Source organism: Stylophora pistillata, chromosome 7 (assembly GCF_964205215.1).
Source record: "Stylophora pistillata chromosome 7, jaStyPist1.2, whole genome shotgun sequence".
In the NCBI taxonomy this organism is placed as follows: Eukaryota; Metazoa; Cnidaria; class Anthozoa; order Scleractinia; family Pocilloporidae; genus Stylophora; species Stylophora pistillata.
The window spans coordinates 1603613-1625948 of record NC_142525.1 but is presented as its reverse complement, the minus strand read 5'-3'; the positions used below and the strand labels follow the sequence as shown (position 1 = coordinate 1625948).

General features: G+C 37.7%; 1 protein-coding gene across 6 annotated transcripts in view; it reads left to right on the top strand.

Moving 5' to 3' along the window:
• The window catches only part of LOC111343618 (uncharacterized), a 71885-nt gene that overhangs the window by 449 nt on the left and 49100 nt on the right, over window positions 1-22336 (top strand). The window contains exons 2-24 of one of the 6 annotated variants that reach the window (XM_088727212.1): window positions 73-187; window positions 464-551; window positions 1136-1324; window positions 1966-2126; window positions 2777-3070; window positions 4055-4348; window positions 4440-4733; window positions 5476-5769; window positions 6868-7161; window positions 7956-8252; window positions 8956-9252; window positions 10111-10407; window positions 11599-11895; window positions 12760-13056; window positions 13882-14178; window positions 14953-15252; window positions 16047-16237; window positions 16427-16515; window positions 16773-16886; window positions 17327-17413; window positions 17567-17794; window positions 17944-18228; window positions 18525-18713. In XM_088727212.1, the coding sequence (XP_088583338.1) occupies window positions 73-187; window positions 464-551; window positions 1136-1324; window positions 1966-2126; window positions 2777-3070; window positions 4055-4348; window positions 4440-4733; window positions 5476-5769; window positions 6868-7161; window positions 7956-8252; window positions 8956-9252; window positions 10111-10407; window positions 11599-11895; window positions 12760-13056; window positions 13882-14178; window positions 14953-15252; window positions 16047-16237; window positions 16427-16515; window positions 16773-16886; window positions 17327-17413; window positions 17567-17794; window positions 17944-18228; window positions 18525-18713 (5288 nt within the window). The remainder of the gene's footprint in view (window positions 1-72; window positions 188-463; window positions 552-1135; window positions 1325-1965; window positions 2127-2776; window positions 3071-4054; window positions 4349-4439; window positions 4734-5475; window positions 5770-6867; window positions 7162-7955; window positions 8253-8955; window positions 9253-10110; window positions 10408-11598; window positions 11896-12759; window positions 13057-13881; window positions 14179-14952; window positions 15253-16046; window positions 16238-16426; window positions 16516-16772; window positions 16887-17326; window positions 17414-17566; window positions 17795-17943; window positions 18229-18524; window positions 18714-22336) is intronic. The other 5 variants (XM_088727207.1, XM_088727208.1, XM_088727209.1 and 2 more) reach the window with 5 other exon arrangements.

The following is a 22336-nucleotide window of genomic DNA, read 5'->3' as shown; positions in this document are numbered from 1 at the left end:
TTTCTAGTGTGGTATGTAAGGAAATGACTTTCAAATTCTCTGGGATGTTGAACTTTGTTTTCTTCCTCTTAGGCTTAGCTGGAGCAGCTTGTGATTGTGAGACAGAATGTTCATGTAATCAAAGCAATTGTACTGCTGGGAAATATTGGGTCTGTGATGGCTGTGTTGACTGTCCTGCTGGACACTTGTAAGTGACAAAGTCTTCATGACCTGTATCCACTATCGTTCAGATATGTAAAAATAACTGGGATCTAAATGTTTTGCCAAAGGACGGGAAATTATGGATACAGGGTTTATATTAACTGATGAGGGTTGCTTATCGACTAGAAACTTGAGTAGTATTAACTTGTATACCTTCATATCATGTTGTATTGATAGTGAAAGTGGTTGCAGAATATATTGTTTTTATCTCAATTGGATTCGTGGTTTCTCTAAATCTGTCGATATTTTCACTTTATTTTAGCTGTCTGGGAAACAGTACTGCTCCTGAGCCCTGCCCAGCGGGGACCGAAAATCCCAATACCGGTTCTAAAAATTCATCAGATTGTACAGTAAGTATATAATTTTGTTGACTAAGGTTTCTTTTCCATTTGAGTCTCGAAGCTTAATCTTCTTTTACGTTTTACTTTTCCTTTTTTTACACGACGATCAGCTATAGTATTGATAGACATTTATCAATTTGAGATATTATCTGGATTTCATTAGAAAACGAAAGCCAGCCTTGTTGTGTAATAATGTATCGACTGAACACCGTTTTTCAAAGCGTGTTGCATAAAAATTTGACATTTCCAGACAGCAGTGTACAAAAAGTTAAGTTGCAGCCATTTTCAACCTTAACGTAGGCCTAATACCTGTGGCAATGGTGAAATAGTCTTAATCTGATGATTTTAATAAACGCAGGAAGTTGAAAACATTAACAAGTGCAACTAAGGTTCCAACATTATCCATTTCCAAGATCAAAATCTTAATTCTCTATTCTGTTGGCATTAAATTTCTTATAATTTTAGCCTCAAGAATTCAGAGCTTGGTCAAATGATGTTCCTTCACTGATACTTTTCTCTTTTCTCATCTACTTCTTCCTTGATAAAGCCTTGGTTAATGTAAGGAGAAAACCTGATGTGGTTCTCTTATGTAGGCTTGTGTATCAGGAAACAACAGCATAGCAGGATCCATAGCATGTACACCTTGTCCTGCTGGTTACAACTGTACATTAGCTGGAAATATCACTTTGTGTCCATTTGGAACATATTCTAATTATGGAGAAGGAATATGTCACTCTTGTCCTACCAGTAAAGTGTGCTTGGATCCTACTCAACAACCTCAGGTACAAGCTAAATTTTTGTCACTGAAAAATTTCAGACAGGACTAATTTTTTTGCAGGAGTTGAAATGTTTATTAAGGAGGAGACTTGGTATTATCTTTGGAAGAATATTGTTCACTAATGGTTTCTTAAGCCAGGATAAATGGATGACAGTTATTGACAAATAATTTTAAAGAAAAAAACTGGCATAGAAAATTGTTGTAGATTAAAATATAGGCTTTAAATTAAAACTAAAATGTTTTAGTTAATGATTATTGTTGTGTATACAATTTACCACAAGTGATAAATTACGGAGTCAGATGAAAGGGTGAATTAAAATGAAGATGATTTTATAGAATGAACATGTTGTGGTTGAAATTTGTCACTGCAGAGTTAAAATTATTCAAACTCATTTGATAGATACCCTCTTTTGTTTCAAGTTATAGTGATCAATAATCCATAATTTAAAGAAAAATAAAAATTAAACTTCTCAGATGGATATAAATCTGAAATGATATTTGAACCACAAGATATATTCTGTGTCATCTGTGGTATTTTCAAATGTCAGGATTAACTTCAGTGGTCAGCATAAATGTATGACATCTTTTGTTGTCTCCCTAAAAGTGATATCAGAGGACAAAATAATGTGTTTTTTTCTGCTATAGTATTGCCCTGGAGGCTATGAACCAGGTCCTTTACAAACAAACTGCTCAGTTTGTGAGCCAGGAACATTCTCTTATAATGGCACATCTTGTCAGTCATGTGCTAAAGGAAGCTATAGTCTTGGAGCAGCAGCAGAATGTACTGTTTGTCCACCTGGAAATCAGTAAGTCTTGTAAATACCATAAAAATTTTCAGAGAGAGATTGATTAGCATGTCTTCTTCGGTTTTGAGACAGAATATCTGGAGTACCATTTCTTAGCTGTTTTTAACGCGAAGAGAATTATTCATTTGTTTTTCAAAGGTGAGGTAATAAACCTCAGTCAAACAAATGTGATTGTTAACAACTATTCACCAAAGTGGAGGTGGTTAGTGGTGGATATTTACCAAGCCGCGAAGCAGCTAGGTAAATATCCACTGCTAACCACCGACACTGAGGTGAATAGTTGTTTTAGTATATGCTAAAACAGTGAGATAATATCCACCACCGTCGTTAATTTGAGTGATTTCTTCGCTTGTCACAGATGCAAACCGGGACGCCATTTTTTCCCGAGTTGCTTTAGAGATAAATAGCAAAGGATATTTGGAGTTTGACTAGCCAATCAGAGCATGCCTTCAACCCTATCCACTGTTTTAGTATATACTAATATGCATTATTTATAGTAGACACACCCTAATGTGTGGTATACTTGCATGTAAATGTATAAAGACATGTCAGATAGCAATTTAGTTTACCAATTCAGGGTTATTTCTCCACCGCACGAAGAAGCGAATTGAGGGTGATTGTAACTCGATCTTATATTGCTTTATTGACAGATGTTCCAACCAAACAATTGCACCAATTAGATGTAATCCTGGAGAATATGCTGCAGCAGGACAAACTTCTTGTTTAGACTGTGATTTGGGATTCTATTGTCCTAATGTTTCCCTAGCAAGTCCTTTGCCTTGTTTCAATGGAACTTACACAAACACTGTGGGGCAAATACAGTGCCAGTTGTGCACTGCAGGACATTTTTGTCCATTTGCTTCTCAAGGGGAGCAGCCCTGTGAGAATGGAACGTACAGTAAGGATGGATCAACTGTCTGTACTGAGTGTCCGGGTGGACACAGGTGAGTTATGTCAGATCCTTAAGACAAGCTCAATGTCTGCTTTGATCTGATGAACATACTTGTTGTTGTATTGAACATGTAATATATCTTATTAACCAAGCGCGAGGGCTATACTGGGAGAATATCAGCCCGAGGTCTTGACAGTACGGACCGAGTGCAATGAGGTCCGTACAAAAAAGACCGAGGGCCGATATTCTTCCAGTACGGTCCTGAGCAAGCTTGGTTAATAAGAGATTTATTACACAACTGAAGTTCAAAGGGACACAAGTGCGGTATCATTCGGGACCATTCGGGACCGTGCCCGGTTCAATACTGAGAGAATATTGACCGGCAATAGAGCATTTTGATTGGTTGATTTTAGTTATTGGCCCTCTGACTTCCCGAGTCGTGTAATAAGCAACGTTATTGATAACTTTATGTTGAACCCTTTAACCCATAACTGGGATAACCATCTTATTTCTCCTAACAGTATCATTCCTCAATTAATTATTAAGGTCACAAGAGTAAAGGGAATAAGAGTAAAGGGAATAAGAGTAAAGGGAATTAAGAGTAAAGGGAATAAGAGTAAAGGGAATAAGAGTAAAGGGAATAAGAGTAAAGGGAATAAGAGTAAAGGGAATAAGAGTAAAGTGAATAAGAGTAAAGTGAATAAGAGTGAAGGGAATAAGAGTAAAGGGAATAAGAGTAAAGGGAATAAGAGTAAAGGGAATAAGAGTAAAGGGAATAAGAGTAAAGGGAATAAGAGTAAAGGGAATAAGAGTAAAGGGAATAAGAGCAAAACCAAGAAGCTCTTGATTGTTAGACTTAGTCTCCTTGTAGTACCAAAGGAAATGTTTAAAGAACAGAAAGGAGAACTTTCATGGTGATATCAGTGTGTAAAGGCTGCAGCATTATCAGTAGACTGAACGTACCTAACTTGAGTCAAACTGCAACAATTCATTATATTTATTATGTTTTAAAAAAACCAATTTTGTGATGTTCCAGCTGTGCTGACCCAAGTACTGATCCATCTACATGTCCAGCTGGTACTTATGCTCCATCAGGGAGTTTGCAATGTCTTTCCTGTCCAGTTGGATCTCACTGTCCATCATGGGGCCTTTCAGTACATGTCCCTTGTGTGAATGGCACCTACTCAGATAGTGTAAATCAAAGTAATTGTCAGAGTTGTCCAGCTGGTAAAAGATGTTCAAATCCTGCCCAGTCACCTGAGGACTGTCCGAATGGGACATATAGTAAGGGTGGGGCAACAGAGTGTACCATTTGCCCTAAAGGCCATCGGTAAGTATACAATTATCAAAAATTCACTGTCATTCTGTTTTGTACAAGTAAATGCCCTTGTGATAGCAAATATCTAAATTTTATTTTCTAGATGTCCTATGAACTCAGTAGATCCCATCCCTTGCACAAGTGGTACTTTTGCTCCAGCGCAAAGTACTTTTTGTCATTTTTGTCCTGTTGGTTCACATTGTCCATCCGAGAAGCTCTCTTATCACCTCCCTTGTGCAAATGGGTCCTATTCTGTTGTGACGAATGCTACACGCTGTTTAGCATGTCCGGCAGGTTTTAAATGTCCAAATCCTGCTGAACAACCAGTGGAATGTAACAATGGAACTCACAGTAAAGCTGGAGCTACCCACTGCATATTGTGTCCAAGTGGTCACAAGTAAGGGAATGCATTTGTAGGACTTCCTTTGTGGATGTTCAATAACCAATCACCTTTGAATTCCATAATTATCATTATAATTGGGTTATCAGGAGATGTTTGTGTGAATAAATGTGTGCGCACATGTGCATGTACTCAGGAAGGAGGGGAGGAGAAAATCACGTATTCCATGGTCAATGCTTTGGCAAATAATATGATAGTAATTTTTTTTGGCAATTTATTGATTTATTGATCAATTTATTTATTGATATTCATTAAGCTTTCTATGCTTACTTACTTTGATTTGTACATTAGAAGTTATCTTATCTTATGCTGTAGATTCTCCACCTTTAAGACTTTGCTTAAAAAATTCCCCATTGACAGAGAACTAATTAAATTAAACTCACCCACCTATAACTAGGAAATCTATCTTCTACATCGTGTGTCAGGAACCCAGGTTTGATAAGCTACTAGCTTCTGCTGGGCTAATCCTCACCACACTTTTTATAAATGATCATAAAAAGTAATTTTATATGGATTAAGTATAGATTGTTGTATAATGATATTATTTTTATAATAGTTATTATTTTTGATTGTTGTAAACAACTGTAATCTATTTTGTATGTGTGTGTGTGTCAGTGGCAAATGAATAAAATAAATAATGGTTGTAAACATGAATTTAAAAAACTGTGCACAACAATGGTATTTCTAGATAAATGAATACACCAGAAGCAGAAGTTTAATTGATATTTTTCTCTGGCAGGTGCACAGACAAGTCAGCTGACCCAGTTGTATGTTTACAAGGTTCCTTTGCTCCATCAGGGAGCATCGAGTGCCAGGAATGTCCTCTGGGGTCTCACTGTCCAGCTAATGCGTTAGAGAAACATGTTCAATGTGATCCTGGTTCATATGCTAATGACACATCACTCACCAAGTGTTTAGAATGTCCAGCTGGATTCATTTGTCAAAATCCTGCTCTAGCCCCAGTGCCCTGTGAAAATGGAACTTACAGTAAAGGTGCTGCTACAAACTGTACCATGTGTCCAGCAGGTTTCAGGTAAACTATGATAGATTTTTCTCTCTGATTAAGGGTTAATGCTCAAAACATTTGCTGTTGAACTCTTTATGGTGGCCAATTTACAATTTCAACTTAGCTGATATAACCAAATTACCTTGTTACCCCCATCAACGCAGCACCACAGTTTCTTTAGAAACTTACCGTAAAAGTCCACGGATAAACTGCACTGTTTTTCCAAAAATCATCGCCAGAAATTGGGAGTGCAGCTTATCTGCAGGAACATTTGAAAAAGGTGTCGTGAATGTCCATAATTTTTCGCATGTGATCTAATGCCTGGTTACCAAGCTTCAAATATTCTGCTCACGTTCTTGTTGTAATGCTAAAATCTATGGAAAAGCTGTGTTGAATCAAGAAATTCCTGTCAACAAATACCAGAAAAAGACCAATCATATTTCAAAGTGAGTAGAAATGATGTTCATTATATTAAAGTGCTAAAATTGTGGTTAACAGTTTGAAGTATTTTCCGTTGCAATGTTAATGATGAGTTTATGTTTGATGAACAGTGGATGAAGAAGACTTCTCAAGACTCAACTTTGGATTTCTTTTGATTTCTATCCAAAAACTTTTTTTCCCAAAATTTGAGCTGCTAAATTCAGGGTGCGGCTTATCTGTGGGTGTGGCTTATCCGCAAGCTTTTACGGTACCCCCTTTATGATAGATTTTAGTTAATTTATTTTTGCCTTTGAGAGGATAGGATATTAAATTGTAACACTGGAAGTTCTGGAAAGGATTGTTTGTGCTTGTGATGTTTAGTGCAAACCTGAGTTTGGTGATTCAGTCTTTTGTTTCCCATTATGGAGTGCTATTTTTGTTGTTGGTAGGTTTAATGCCTCAAAAAAAAAAACTATTCTTCATGGTCACATAGTGTTTGAACAAAACTGGAAAATTAAAAACTACTGTTAATAATTAAGAGGCCTCCATAAAACTCACATGCTTTCTCGTGTGTCTCTGTATTTTTCAGTTGAGATGAAAAATTACATTTTTTTTTTTATAAAGTACAAGCAGCCTGTGTTTATGATGTCTGTGCATCAAACTGAGCATTCATTTTCAAGGTGCTTTTTTGTGTTCATGCCCCAGGTGTCCCAATAAGGACTTGGACCCTATTCCATGTGAGGCTAAGACATATGCACCAAGTGGGAGTCTTGTTTGCTATCAGTGTCCAGCTGGATCACATTGCCCTTCAGCTCAACTGTCTACTCATGTCCCTTGCCGCAATGGAACATATACAGATTCAGAGGGTCAAGATTTGTGTAGCCAATGTCCAGAAGGATTCAAGTGTCCAAATCCTGCTGTCTCTCCAGTGCCCTGTGAAAATGGAACCTTTAGCCTCACCGGCTCTACTCAATGTACTATTTGTCCAGCAGGGTACAGGTATGAAAATTATAGGGCTACTTTGAGCTCCTGTGGAGCTTATTGAAATGAAGGGCTTAATTCTTATCTGTCGTAAGGTACAAATGATACTAGCATCCTCTGGTAGTTCATGAAAGGAACATGGACAATGATGTAACCTAAAAAAAATTGTTTCAGTTTTATTTGCACAATTTAAGAGCATGCCAGTTATAACCATGGACTTCAGCACTGCACTATGATGATCATACTCAACCTAATTTCAAACTTCTAAATAAAACTTATCTGTCACATTATGTCATTGTGTTAAAGCACGAACAGCATGTAAAAAACTGTCACACCATCTAATCTTAGTCTAAATAACCTGCATGAGGCACTAAAAGTGATTGTACAACTGCACCTTACACACCATCACACTCTGGTGCATGCAAACCTGGAATAAGTACCATGCACTTAATTAAAAGTTTGTAAAAATGCATCACAGATATCATGTAAATGTCACTCTGCTGCTCTTTAATATATCACATGCATCAAGCTATCGCAGTCTGATCCTGAGAAAATGCACTTAGCACAAGTTACATGGTTATGATCTGCACCACTGACAAATGTCGTTACTGTATGACCCAGAATAACCTGCACTAAGCATTATGTAATAGAGCCATAACTGCAGCATGGCTGTCACACCCTAGCAAGTCTTATTGATCACACCACAGCAATATGGACCTGAACACATGCATGATGCACTCTTAGGTGAAATTATGATCAGATAATTTCTTGATTCAAAGTTATTTTATGGCATTCTATTTTTGGGGTTTTAGTTGTCCAAATAAAACAGCTCCTGTGGAATGTTCAGCTGGTTCATATGCTGTAGTAGGGAGCTTTGAATGTCAACCTTGTCCCAAAGGAGCTTCATGTCCAACCAAAGGACTTTCTACATATTTTCTATGCTCTAATGGAACGTACTCAGATGCTGAAAGTCTCAGCGATTGTAAACTATGTCCAGCTGGCTTCCACTGTCCCAGTGTTGGAATGGAAGCACCAGAAGAATGTGCTAATGGAACATACAATAATGCAACTGGTGCTCGATATTGTATTTTGTGTCCAGAGGGTCATAGGTGAGGTTATTGCAGTTATCAATCCATGCATCAAGCCATACGTCGATCTGGTCATTCATATTTATCCATTGGATACAACCGACATCTACAGTTCACAGATGCAAATCCATGCATTAATCCATGCATTGATCTGGTCATTCATACTCATTGGATGCAATCAACACATACAGTTCACAGATGCCACCTAACTGGAACTGTGAACAATAATACAAGTATCTTTACATTCAGCTTACCTTCAAATTTAATTGCATTGTTGATTAAACTCACTAAATATACTTTGGTAAACATACTTAGCACCTTTCACTCATAAACACCAGCACCAATGCATCCCACACTGTAATTGATTAGCATCAGTCTTTTTCCTCTGACTTTTAAAAATGGCTGTTACGTCCCTTAAGCTTCAACTTATCTTCTGAAAATCATTCCAATTTTTTATATTCTTAGGTTGGCTTTTAAGATCCTGTGGTTAGATGCATACATTGTTTTGTTAAGTGTAGTGCACCGTCTCTAATGTTTACATACTTTTACCGAATAACCAGATGTAAGTTCTTTAAGTTGGCACAGAAAATCATCACCAAGAAGATCACATCACTAAACATTTAACTTCACCAATAGAGCACTATGACTGGTATGTGTTGGCTGAATCCACAGAAACATATTTTTAACATTTTTTTTTGTAAATCTCAATACCTGGCCATTTCAATTGCCCAAACAAAACAACTCCTGAGAAATGTTCAGCTGGTTCATATGCTGCAGCGGGGAGCATTGAATGTCAACCTTGTCCCAAAGGAGCTTCATGTCCAACCAAAGGACTTTCTACATATTTTCTATGCTCTAATAGAACATACTCACATGCTGAAAATCTGAGTGATTGTAAACTGTGTCCAGCTGGCTTCCATTGTCCAAGTGTTGGAATGGAAGCACCAGAAGAATGTGCTAATGGAACATACATTAATGCAACTGGTGCTCGAAATTGTATTTTGTGTCCAGAGGGTCATAGGTGAACTGTGTAGCCTGGAATAAGACTTTCCTTTCATGTGATTGGTCCCCATCAAGTCATTTTCAATTTATGATTGGTCATCATCAACATTGTCGTCGTCATCATCATCATCATCATCATCATCATCATCATCATCATCATCATCATCTTCATCATCATCATCTTCATCGTTATTATTATCGTAATTATTATTATTTATTATTGGAGAACTTGATAATGCATGGATCAGAAGAAAGTATCTTTCTTTGTATGTTAATCATTACTGAACAACTATATTCTTGACATTGTTTTGATATGGTAATTTATCAACCTAAAATTTTAATTGTTGTTTAACTGTATTGTAAAACTGTGCATTGTACCTGAATTTCATTATGGGAACTACAAAAAATAACTGTTATACGTTTTGCACCATTCATTTTGAAGCAACAGTCGGCTTGAGAAGATCAACACATTTGCACCAATGCACTGCATCATTTCCAGGAACACGACAACCATTTTTTGGGAAAAATGTCAATACTCTTTTCTCATCTTGTATTCCCAAAATCTCTCCAACTTGCTGTTTTGCACTCCTTACTCGACTCTTTACATCTTTCAGTGAGGAACGCAATTTGTTTTGATAACTTCAGTATGCTAGCATAAGTGTTCTTCCTCCAAGTATGTCATCACCTGAGCTGTTTGAATAACCATATACAAGTTATTTTATTTGGCTTGCAGAAAGCACCTTCACCAAGAAGATAATTCAATAATTTTTTTAGCAAGTCATCAGTGCAGCACCTTTGGCACTAATGTTGGCTTATAATTCACAGATAGGTGTTTATGAACAAGTTAATTGTAACTATCAATACCTGGCCATTTCAGTTGCCCAAATAAAACAGCTACTGTGGAATGTTCAGCTGGTTCATATGCTGCAGCAGGGAGTATTGAATGTCAACCTTGTCCCAAAGGAGCTTCATGTCCAACCAAAGGACTTTCTATGCATGTTCTATGTTCAAATGGAACTTATTCAGACGTTGAAAGTCTGAGTGATTGTAAACTATGTCCAGCTGGCTTTCATTGTCCAAGTGTTGGAATGGAAGCACCAGAAGAATGTGCTAATGGAACATACAACAATGTAACTGGTGCTCGATATTGTGTTTTGTGTCCAAAGGGTCATAGGTGAGGGCTTATTTATGCACAAGATTTCTCCCAAAAAGTATTCATGTATGTAGCATTAAGATAAAGCTAGTATTCATTTTCACTGAACTGATTATGGTCGAGGATGTAACATTTAGGATAAATTACATGCATCTAGAAGTTTTGATTAGACATCAGTGTACTTTCAAGCAACCCAACATTTATATAGTTCTCTGTCATATTAAGTCTTCATGCACTCCAAGGAGTCAAAGATGTTTTTTGTTATTCACTTGCATCTCATCTCTTTATCTGGAATAACTGAAGAAACATGTTAGTTACTAGAAATGTATGGGAAAGAGAAGGATAGCACATTTTATGACAGAGTACAGTTTCTTTCAGATGAGCACACATGCTGTGGAATAGATTTATGATACTCAGTTAATCACTAGTTAACAATTGGTTCATGTTTTAGCATGCACTATTGAGTTATGGAGCACACGGGAAGTTTGGAGAGCATAAAAGAAGCGTAAGAGTTGCCCGAGGCTATCGCCTCGGGCAACTCTAGCTTCTTGAGTGCCCTCCAAACTTCCTACGTGCTCCATAACTCAATAGTGCACAGCTGAAAGCATGAACCAATTGTTTTAGAACATAGCCGGTGGAATTATGCATCAAATCCAACACGAAAAACGGACAACAATATCAATCGAAGCGAATCGTGATGGCGCTGATGCCGAGTCTCCTATTCTGTTGTTTTTCTCTTTTCCTGCCTCATTTAAGAACTCTAGCCCAAGGGAAAAGGTCGAAAAATTGTCTTCGTTTTGGTATTAGTAGGCTGAGTCTCTGTTTGTATCCATTATTGTCACGAAAAAAAAAAAATTCTGACGAAGGGATTTGCTGATGCTATCAGTGTGCACTATTGGGATTTTGAGCATGCTTACGCATACTGAATTTGACTGCGCAGCCCTGCTAGCTATGTTCTAATAAATTATGTTATTACCAAAATTGACTTTTTTATTTGTGATGTGATGTGATTTTTTTATTATTTATAGAGAGAACAGTATACACCATCAGCTTGACTATAAAACACACTTTACATTTCAAAAAGTTTTAATTTGTAATGTTTATAGCTGTTGGTTCTGCGTTGAATTTGTAATATTTTACAAAGGTTATTAGCCAACCTCTTTCCTCTGTTTCCATTTTTTCTCATACAATGTTTCTTCCGTATGGTTTTAGTTGTCCAAATAAAACAGCTTCTGTGGAATGTTCAGCTGGTTCATATGCTGCAGCAGGGAGTATTGAATGTCAACCTTGTCCCAAAGGAGCTTCATGTCCAACCAAAGGACTTTCTACATATTTTCCATGCTCTAATGGAACTTACTCAGATGCTGAAAGTCTGAGTGATTGTAAACTATGTCCAGCTGGCTTCCATTGTCCAAGTGTTGGAATGGAAGCACCAGAAGAATGTGCTAATGGAACATACAATAATGTAACTGGTGCTCGATATTGTATTTTGTGTCCAGAGGGTCATAGGTGAGGTTATTGCAGTTATCAATCCATGCATCAATCCATGCGTTGATCTGGTCATTCATATTTATCCATTGGATGCAACCGACATCTACAGTTCACAGACGCTTCTAACTGTATACTGGCCTCATCACCTGTTCTTCATTCTCATCGATAGAGATGCACTGATTGACACACAGATGAAGTTACAGTCTGGTCTAAAAACCCAACATCCATGCAATTCTTTCTTATGCTTTGCATTTCAACTCCGTAGCACTTCTACTTATCACTCAATATTTTGACTTCATATTGCACTTATATTAGTTGATGATATAATATAATGGTAGATGTTTTAACAGTTTATCAATCTGATATCTACACCAATCAATCATATCATCTAGTCCAGAGAAGCCCCTGCTGGCTCTTTATCATCAGATTCCCCCATAGTTCATTCATGGGAAGTTCATATCATGTTGTGCTTTCATTCATGCGCACATTCATTCAATCATCTGGTTGGTAGCAGGACCTGCTGGAGATGTCTATCTTCACAAGTCTATTCCTGCTAACACGCTTAATACTCAACCATACATCCAGTGCTGGGATATGTTTTTTAATTTGTCTCTTCAAACTTTTCAAACATTTCAAACATTTTTTATACTTACCTGAACACAGTGAGTAGAAGATGAAACGGACTTTAAAGTTTAATATTTAAATTCAAAATAGTTTAGTTCGTGTTATATATTGAATTTGTACTTACTCGGAAACCAAATTTTTGATTTGTAGTATTTTAGTTCTTGCAGGTTATTCATTGAATCTGTAATGTTGGGGTAATTAGCCCAACTCCTCTCTTTCCTCTACTTTTCTCCATATGCTTTTTCCTTGTGGTTTTAGTTGTCCAAATAAAACAGCTCATGTGGAATGTTCAGCTGGTTCATATGCTGCAGCAGGGAGTATTGAATGTCAACCTTGTCCCAAAGGAGCTTCATGTCCAACCAAAGGACTTTCTACATATTTTCTATGCTCTAATGGAACTTACTCAGATGTTGAAAGTCTGAGTGATTGTAAACTATGTTCAGCTGGCTTCCATTGTCCAAGTGTTGGAATGGAAGCACCAGAAGAATGTGCTAATGGAACATACAATAATGCAACTGGTGCTCGAAATTGTATTTTGTGTCCAGAGGGTCATAGGTGAGACTATTGCAGTTATCAATCCATGCATCAATCCATGCATCAATCCATGCATCAATCCATGCATCAATCCATGCATCAATCCATGCATTGACCTGGTCATTCAAATTTATTCATGGGATACAACCAACATCTACAGTTCACAGGTGCCACTCAACTGTCCCCAGGCTTCTTCATCCATTCTTCATTCTTAGGAAAGAGATTGGTACACTGACTGATACACAAATGAAGTCACTCTCTGAACTAAGAACTCTTCATTTGAAGCATTTGTTTGTTAGACTTTAGATTTCAACTTTTTAGTGCTGCATACCACAAATTGTGTTGACTACATACCGCACTTATATCAGCTGATGATTTTGGAAGATGTTGTGACAGTTCATCAATATTATCTCTACACCAGTCAATCATAACATCTAGTCCACAGAAGCACCTGCTGGCTATATCATCAAATGTTTTTCAACAGTTCATGCATTTATGCAATGTTCACATCATTCCTGCATTCATTCATTCATATGGTTGGTAGCAGGACCTAAAAGAGACTATCTCTTCAAAAGTCTGTCCCTGTTAAGATGCTTAATACCCAGTTTTATTACCAGTACGGTGATACATTTGTAGTAGTTAGTATGTCTCGTCAAACTTTTCGAGCATCTGTTATTCTTGCCAAAACACCTGGATAGATGGTTAAACTGACTTGAAAATCGTATTTTTAGTTTGTAATGTTCATAGTAGTTGATTATACATTAAATCTGTAATAAGGTGGCTCTTAGCCAACTTCTTCCCTTCATTCTATTTTATTTCATAATTTTTCTTCCTTGTGGTTTATAGTTGTCCAAATAAGACAGCTCATGTTGAATGTTCAGCTGGTTCTTATGCTGTAGCAGGGAGTATAGAATGTCAACCTTGTCCCAAAGGAGCTTCATGTCCAACCAAAGGACTTTCTACCTATTTTCTATGCTCTAATGGAACTTACTCAGATGCTGAAAGTCTGAGTGATTGTAAACTGTGTCCAGCTGGCTTTCATTGTCCAAGTGTTGGAATGGAAGCACCAGAAGAATGTGCTAATGGAACTTACAGTTTTGCAACTGGTGCTCAATATTGTATTTTGTGTCCAGAGGGTCATAGGTGAGGTTATTAGGATAATCAATCCATGCATCAATCCATGCATCAATCCATGCGTTGATCTGGTCATTCAAATTTATTCGTGGGATGCAACCAACATCTACAGTTCACAAATGCCACTTAACTGCTCCCTGGCTTCTTCATCCATTCTTCATTCTTATGATAAAGATGGACTGATTGACACACAGATGAAGTTATTATCTGGTCTAAAAACCCCACATCCAAGCATTTGTTTTCTTTTCAACTTCTTAGTGCTGCATACCACTAAATGTGTTGACTACATACCACATTCTAATGATGTGACGATATTAGCAGATTTTTAACAGTTTATCAATTTGATTTATACATTGGTCAATTTTATCATCTTGTAAATACAAGGAGATGCTGGCTTTATAATCATCAGATTTTTCAACAATTCATTCTTTTGACGCTCAAGTTATTTATGCTGCCATTCATTCATTTATCTGATTGCACATGTAACTGGGACCTGCTGGAGATATTTGAAGTCTGCCTCTGTTAAGATGCTAGATACTTAGTACTAGTAGCAGTGCAATTATGTAATTATATTTAAATATGTCTCTTAACAGTTTTCAGGCATTAGTTATTTTTGTCCAAACACCTTGATAGAAGATGATGTTGACTTTGAAATTTTGAAAATTTAAAGTTTTGATGTATATGGTAGTAAGTTGTACATTGAATGAGTAATACCATGGTGGTTAGACAAACTCTTTTCTTTTTTCTATCTTTACTCATAATGTTTGTTCCTTGTGGATTTAGTTGTCCAAATAAAACAGCTCCTGTTGAATGTTCAGCTGGTTCATATGCTGCGGCAGGGAGCAATATTGAATGTCAACCTTGTCCTAAAGGAGCTTCATGTCCAACCAAAGGACTTTCTACATATTTTCTATGTTCAAATGGAACATACTCAGATGCTGAAAATCTGAGTGATTGTAAACTATGTCCAGCTGGCTTCCATTGTCCAAGTGTTGGAATGGAAGCACCAGAAGAATGTGCTAATGGAACATACAACAATGTAACTGGTGCTCGATATTGTATTTTGTGTCCAGAGGGACACAGGTGAGGTTATTGCAGTTATCAATCCATGCATCAATCCATTTGTTGATCTGGTCTTTCATACATATTTGCAAATACACAACCAACATCTACAGTTCACAGATGCAAGCTGCATTATAACTGTCCACTGACGTCATCATCCATTCTTTATCGAAGCATTTGTTTGTTCTTCTTTACATTAAAACTTCTTAGATGTGTTGACGTCATACTGCATTCATATCATCTGCTCATATAATTTGGCAGATTTTTAACAGCTTATCAATATTATGGTGAGTTATGTGACATGGTGTCCTCTAGTCAGTCCAAGGACATGCTGGTTAAATCACCAAATTGTTCAACAGTCTATTGAAACTCACTTCATTTGTGCATTCATTCATTCATTTATTTTTTCATCCAGTTAGTATGATAGTGCTGGAGATTTCTATCTTCAAAAGTCTGTGACTGTTAAGATGCCTCATACTCAGTACCCTCACAGTGATATGTTTTTTTTTTTTTAACATGTCCCTTAAAATTTTTAAACATTTGTTATTCTTGCCCAAACACCTGGATAGAAAGTGAAGATTCTAGGTGGATTCTTTTAAAATGATGACATTGGATGGTGTACTATTAGTGTCTTATTTAAAGTGGAAATAAGTTAAAATTTATGTTTTTAATTAACATTTTAATGAGGTTTAAACTTGGGATTGAGCAATTGCTTTAGTTATATATGGGTGGTTTAACTTGTCTGTTGTTGTTTTCTTTTTGTACCAACTTAATCTGCATATTAACAGTGTGTACTATTGTAATATTTTCAATAGATGCACTAATAAGAGTGAGGCCCCTGTACCATGTGGAAGAGGATATTTTGCTTCTGAAGCAAGCATGTCATGTTATGAATGTCCTGTTGGATTTTTTTGTCCTCTTTTGATCACTGCCAGTCCACAGCCATGCCCTTCTGGATTTTATGCAAATGAAACTAAATCTGAGAGCTGCAAAGAATGTGAAAGAGGTAGAACTTTTGTCTCTCTTTTCTTGACTAAATAATGTGTTGGTTTTAAGTTGCAACGTACCAGTCAGATCCTTGACTGCTAGCTCCAATTTTTTCATTTACTCATCTCTACACTTAATTTACTGGTTTGCACGTTGTTTATTACTGGTAGATGTTGCACTTGTGAATTAAGATAATGTGTTTTAACAGGTTCCAAGTGCCCAGACCCTGCTCAGTCTCCAACGGAATGTCCTGCTGGTTATTTTAGTGCAGTTAAAGGTCAAACAGTCTGTACTCAGGTAAATAAAATGAGAGTTATTGGAATAAGTATAGTCAAATGCTATGTACAATGTGTAAAAAATTTCCCTGTAATCTTACACAAATCATCTAGTTATATTGGAATGTTGTAGCCTAGCAATGGTGTTAAGCTCACAGCCACATTTTTTTGTTGTAAATGTTTGCTTTTATCAATATTTTAAGTAGTATTGAGCACCTGATTAATAACTGTATCATTTTTAACTAGGAAACAATTTGATTTTATTCTTCATTCTTATAGTGTGCACCAGGATACTATTCTGAAACAACAGGGCAGTCGTCCTGTCAAGTGTGTCCTGCAGGAAGCCGCTGTCCTCTGAGAAACAGCCCACCAGTTCGATGTGTTTTTGGCCAAGTATATACAATGTTTTCATTTATTGCTTGCTTTCATGCATTCTTGGCTGCAGTAATCATCGTTCTTTTAGTCCTCCATCTTTTGGACCTCTCCTCATCTCTATCAATGCTATTGTCCTTAATAGCACCTATATGCTGATTAGAGGAACTCTCACATCATTGTTTGTAGCTCTGTTGGGCTGATCACCACAGCCCTAACTTTATTGTAAACTTAATAAAACCATTCCTGTAATCAAAGACATGTAAAAATCTATAAAAACTCGATTGGCGAGATTTGTAGATTGTAGGACTAATGACTGTCGTTTAACAAAATCTTGTAACAGGATGGATGGGTGGTAAAAATTGATAATATCAAGCAGTGTTTTACATGTGACCAGTGGTTTTATTTCTCGCAGCCAGTGGAACATAATACTCATTACATATTTGCTGATTTTTTTGCAGTATTCCCCAGAGGCCTCTACTGAATGTCTTACGTGCCCAGCAGGGAAAATCTGTTCAGAACCTGCACTTCCACCAATCACATGCACTGTGAGTGTAGAAAGTTTACATGTTTGTTTTCATTTACAAGGCTTTTTGTCACAGAGCCACATTGTATAAATGACAAAGTTTTCTCTTCAACTGCTGTAGATCCTCATTTAAAAGGTCAATTTTCAATAAAATCAAATTGATCTCTATCCCTAGGTTGGTACTTACAGCAATGGTTCTCTCTGTATTCCATGCGATATTGGCCATTATTGTCCTTCTCCTGCAAATGGTCCTCAATCTTGTCCTGATGGCACTTACTCCAATGAAACAAGAGCAGTTAGCTGCAAAGCATGTGATGCTGGACATTCCTGCCTAAATCCATCCAATGCACCAGTTCCGTGCTCTGCTGGAGAATACAGTATATCTGGACAAGTAACATGTAGTGTAAGTATGTTTGTCAACTGCATGCTTCAGGGAAGGCAAAAACTGTTCATTTGTTTATCTTGCAAAGACAATCTTGTAAAGTACTAAGCAAACCTCATATGAGGATGTTTGGTATTGGTAAGCTGAAGTATTTTCTTTCTCCCAAACAGAAATGTCCTGATGGTAGATACAGCCTTGGTAGAGCATCATCTTGCCTCATCTGCCCAGCAGGACGGTCATGTATGAATGGCTCTGATCCTATATCTCCCACAGAGTGTTCTTCAGGAACATATAGTCCACCTGGAGTTGGCATCTGTCATGCATGTCCACTCGGAACCTATTCTAACAGAGGGGCATCATTTTGTTCTCCTTGTCCTGCAGGGCACTCATGTAATGATCCCAGCCAGGCCCCAGTAGCATGCACCTCTTCAGAGTACTGGAATAATGGTGGAGAGGTATGATCATTCTACCTGTTACCTTTTATTTTTTAAGTTAAGTTCATGACAAAAAAGCTCATCCAACATATTGTGTTTCTGGCTCCTATATATCTTTCAGTAGACAAAAAATGGTTTTGTTTGATTTAGGGTATCACGTAGATGGTGAGGAACAAGGAATCAGTAATGCAATTCTCTTAAAACAATTAAATACTCGTTATTAAAGTACAAAGGAATGCATGTGCTGTTGTAGTGTGTTTCGCTTTGCTTTTTTTTTCGTTGTGTAAGTCATTTATGTGGCTGGCTGTACATCACAGATTCCAAGATGTGCTCCATGTCCGGCTGGCTACAGCTGTACCAATGTGACTCAACCTCCAGTGCCTTGTATGCCGGGTTACTACTCACTTCAAGGAGATGCATCGTGTACAGAGTGTGAAGCTGGTCAGGCATGTACTGATCCCGCTCAGGTACCAAAACACTGTCCTGTTGGTACCTACAGCCAAAAGGTTAGTAGCTCTTGTTCTAAGGAACATTTTTTGGTTCTTCATTATCTAAGTACACTGATGAGAGTAAAGTATTAAATGGAGCTCTTGCTGAAACAAGACATCGTAAAGCTACAGATTCTGATGAAAGCTTCCATACATCTTAGTGTGGCATAGTCCTTTTATGAGTGTTGCTGTTTTAATGGTCTTGTGGACTCTGTAAACAATTGGAAATAAGGCAAGGTGAGAAAAATATTTTGGGGGCCACAGTTTCAGCTAAAACTGTGGTGTGGCCCCCAAAATATTTTTCTCACCTTGCCTTCTACATTTTAAATTTTTCACAACTTTGCCCATTCCTGTTTGCAAGTCCAGCCAAGCCTCTATGGTCATTGGCCCTCGTATTAGCCTCTAACTTTGGCTTCTAAATACAGGCATTTAGTTATACTTGTAAAACTCCCTGAAGAAGTCTACAAAACACGTCAGAGAATAAAGAAGTTTTACAACTACTGTTCGCAGAAGTGCTTTTCACTACATATGCTGCCCATTATAGGAATGCTTTTGTATAGACTTTTGCTTATTCATCAGTACTACCGTACCAACAGCGTTCATCAGTACTATTGTACTAACAGTCCCTATTGAGCACATTCTCCTTTAGTATTTTGTTTATTCATCAGTGTTAGCGTACCAACTGCACCTCTCGAACAACCATGAATGACTTGCGCAGCTACGTACTAGCTTTCGATTAAAGGACTGCATGTCACTAGCGTACCAGTACTAGTGTACTAGCTTACTAACACTCTCAAACGAGCATCAATGACTTGCATACCTTCGTACTAGCGATTGATTAAAGAACCTCGTGCCACTAGCATACAATAGTACTAGCATTCTAACTCCACTTCTCCAACCACCATGAGTGACCTGTGTTTTTATGTATTAGCGTTCGATTAAAGGACTGCATGTCTCTAGCGCGCCAGAGTACGAGCGTACTAGCTTACTAACTACACCTCCGGAGTGAGCATGAATGACTTGTGTACCTACGTACTAGTGTTCGATTAGAGGACTGCAGGTCACAAGCGTACTAGCGTACTAATTAGTGTGCGATTAAAGGACTGGAACCTATTAGACTCGCGTAATGCAGTCTGGGAATCATCAAGGAAAACAGTCAGTAAAGTTAATATGGATGTGGCAGCAAATGCATGCAGTCACCGAAGCTGTTCTTTTATACCATGAAATTGAACACTTGATTTAGTCTGTGATACAAGGAGTATATTGATAAACATTGGGGTTTGCAGTGTTGCAATGTCAACCTTAATTTTAATGCAGTAAATGCAGTGGAGAACAACTGGCACTGCATTACTGCGGTGATCTCAAACTGACGGTTTTTGGTGAAATAAACCATTTATGAGTTGTAGTTTATTCTTTAACCCTTTTAGAAACTAGATTTTGTTAAAACAAAGTAAGCAATAAATCAGAATTAATCTTTGATAAACATTAGCTAGCATTTTACTTGACCTCTGGACCTCTACCACACACATTATTGGCCAAACCAGACCACTTAAATCGTGCGACTTGATCTATATTGCGATGTCAGTGCATTGATTATATTTTTTGGGTGATGAGGCGCTAGTTCTATTTTGTTTGCGGTGTTGCGTATTCAGAACCTCCCATGACTCCGTCTTATTTACTTGTTGCCAATTCAATAGTAGAAAAAAATACTCTTCTAATTCAGAGCCTTCTCATTCCTTCTCATTTTGAAGTAGTAAATACCCCATGAATCAAGGCTTTTTTTTGAGAGAGAAGACGATGCAAAAGTGTGCTTAGAAATTACTATTTTGGCCTACTGGTAAGTGTCGAGGTGAAATCAACTCACGCAGGCATCACATTTTCGTGGTCGCAAAGCAAAGACAAAGCGCGATGTCTATCTTCACAAATGGTTTCACAACATGGGGTGTAATCCAGCTGTCAAGGAACCTCTCCTGACATGTCCAAGCTCCAGACAATAAAATTTCCTGGGCAGAATCGGTCACATTTACTGACTCGTCATGTTTTGTGGACGTATAATATCGGCAAGCAACAGTAGCCGCCATAGTTACACTTCACAGGTTTCATAGGTTTTTACGCAAGAAGTGATTAGCACCGGCCCGGGTAAAAGTTAACTTCTGTGAAAGAGAACTAAAAATCGATATTTGAAAATCATGTATCCGTTTTAGAACCACAGAAATTTCTGTTGCGTTGTAGTGGTTAGATCTTAACAGCTGGATTACACCACAGGTTGTGAAACCAGTTATAAAAACATCGCACTCTTCCTTTTTCTGTCACATTTCTTCGACTCTTGGATTCGAAGAGGAGTCCGTATTCTCAAATTGAGCAAAAATACTGCTTTAATATATGTATAGAGGCAAGACCGATACAGCGTAGATAAGTTTTAAGACAGAGCACTATATTTCGGCTGGCCAAACCAGCCTTCAGGTGCAGAGGGAATTGACACAGAATTAAGGTGGGAGTATATTATGCCTAACCCTAACCCTAACCCTTCATCGACTGTTTCTCAAGAAAGTGTGCCATGAATGATAAGAAAACGACGGTGATGATGAGAGGACAGCAGTAAAAGAGCACGTGTCCTCTTTAAAGAAAACTCATGAAAAGATAGTGAGTGACCTTTGAGTGCGGTCCGGCGTGTTCACAATGAGCTCTGTGTCATGTTTATAGAATAGCAGGTCTTGCCGTCTGAAAGGCTTTCAAAACGGAAATTCACATTGGCTTGTTGTTCATATGTTACGATGAACCCATACTGAAGGTTAGTACGTTAGTACTGTATCATCTGGTCAGTATGCTCATCTGGTTAGTACGTTAGTACTGTGGTACTTGATACGGACATCTCATCACGGCTTGTTCTTCATTTGTTTAGTGCGCTAGTATGTTAGTACCTTAGTACTCAGTACGGACAAATCATCATGGCTTGTTGCTCATCTCTTTAGTGCATTAGTATATTAGTACCTTAGTACTCGGTCTGCTCAACTCATCATGGTTTGTTATTAATTTGTTTAGTGCGTTAGTACGTTTTACCTTAGTACTCGGTACGAACATCACATCAGGGCTTGTTACTTATCTGTTTAGTTCGTTAGTACCTTAGTACTCAGTCCGGACAACTCATCAGGGTTTGTTATTCATTTGTTTAGTATGTTAGTATCTTAGTACTCGGTACAGACAACTCATCAAGGTTTGTTATTCATTTGTTTAGTACGTTAGTACCTTGGTACTTGGTACAGACAACTCATCACGGCTTGTTCTTCATTTGTTTAGTATGTTAGTACCTTAGTACTCGGTACGGACAACTCAGCACGGCTTGTTGTTCATCCGTTTAATACGTTAGTACCTTAGCACTCGGTACGGACAACTCATCATGGCTTGATCTTCATTTGTTTAGTACATTAATACCTTAGTACTCGGTACAGACAAACCAACACGGCTTGTTGTTCAGCTGCTTAGTGCGTCTGTACCTTAGTACCAAAGTTTAGTACCTTCGTACTCGGTATGAGCAACTCATCATGGCTTGTTGCTCATCTGTTTAGTACGTTAGTACCGTAGTACTCGGTACAGACAACTCATCACGGCTTGTTGCTCAACTGTTTAGTACGCTAGTACAT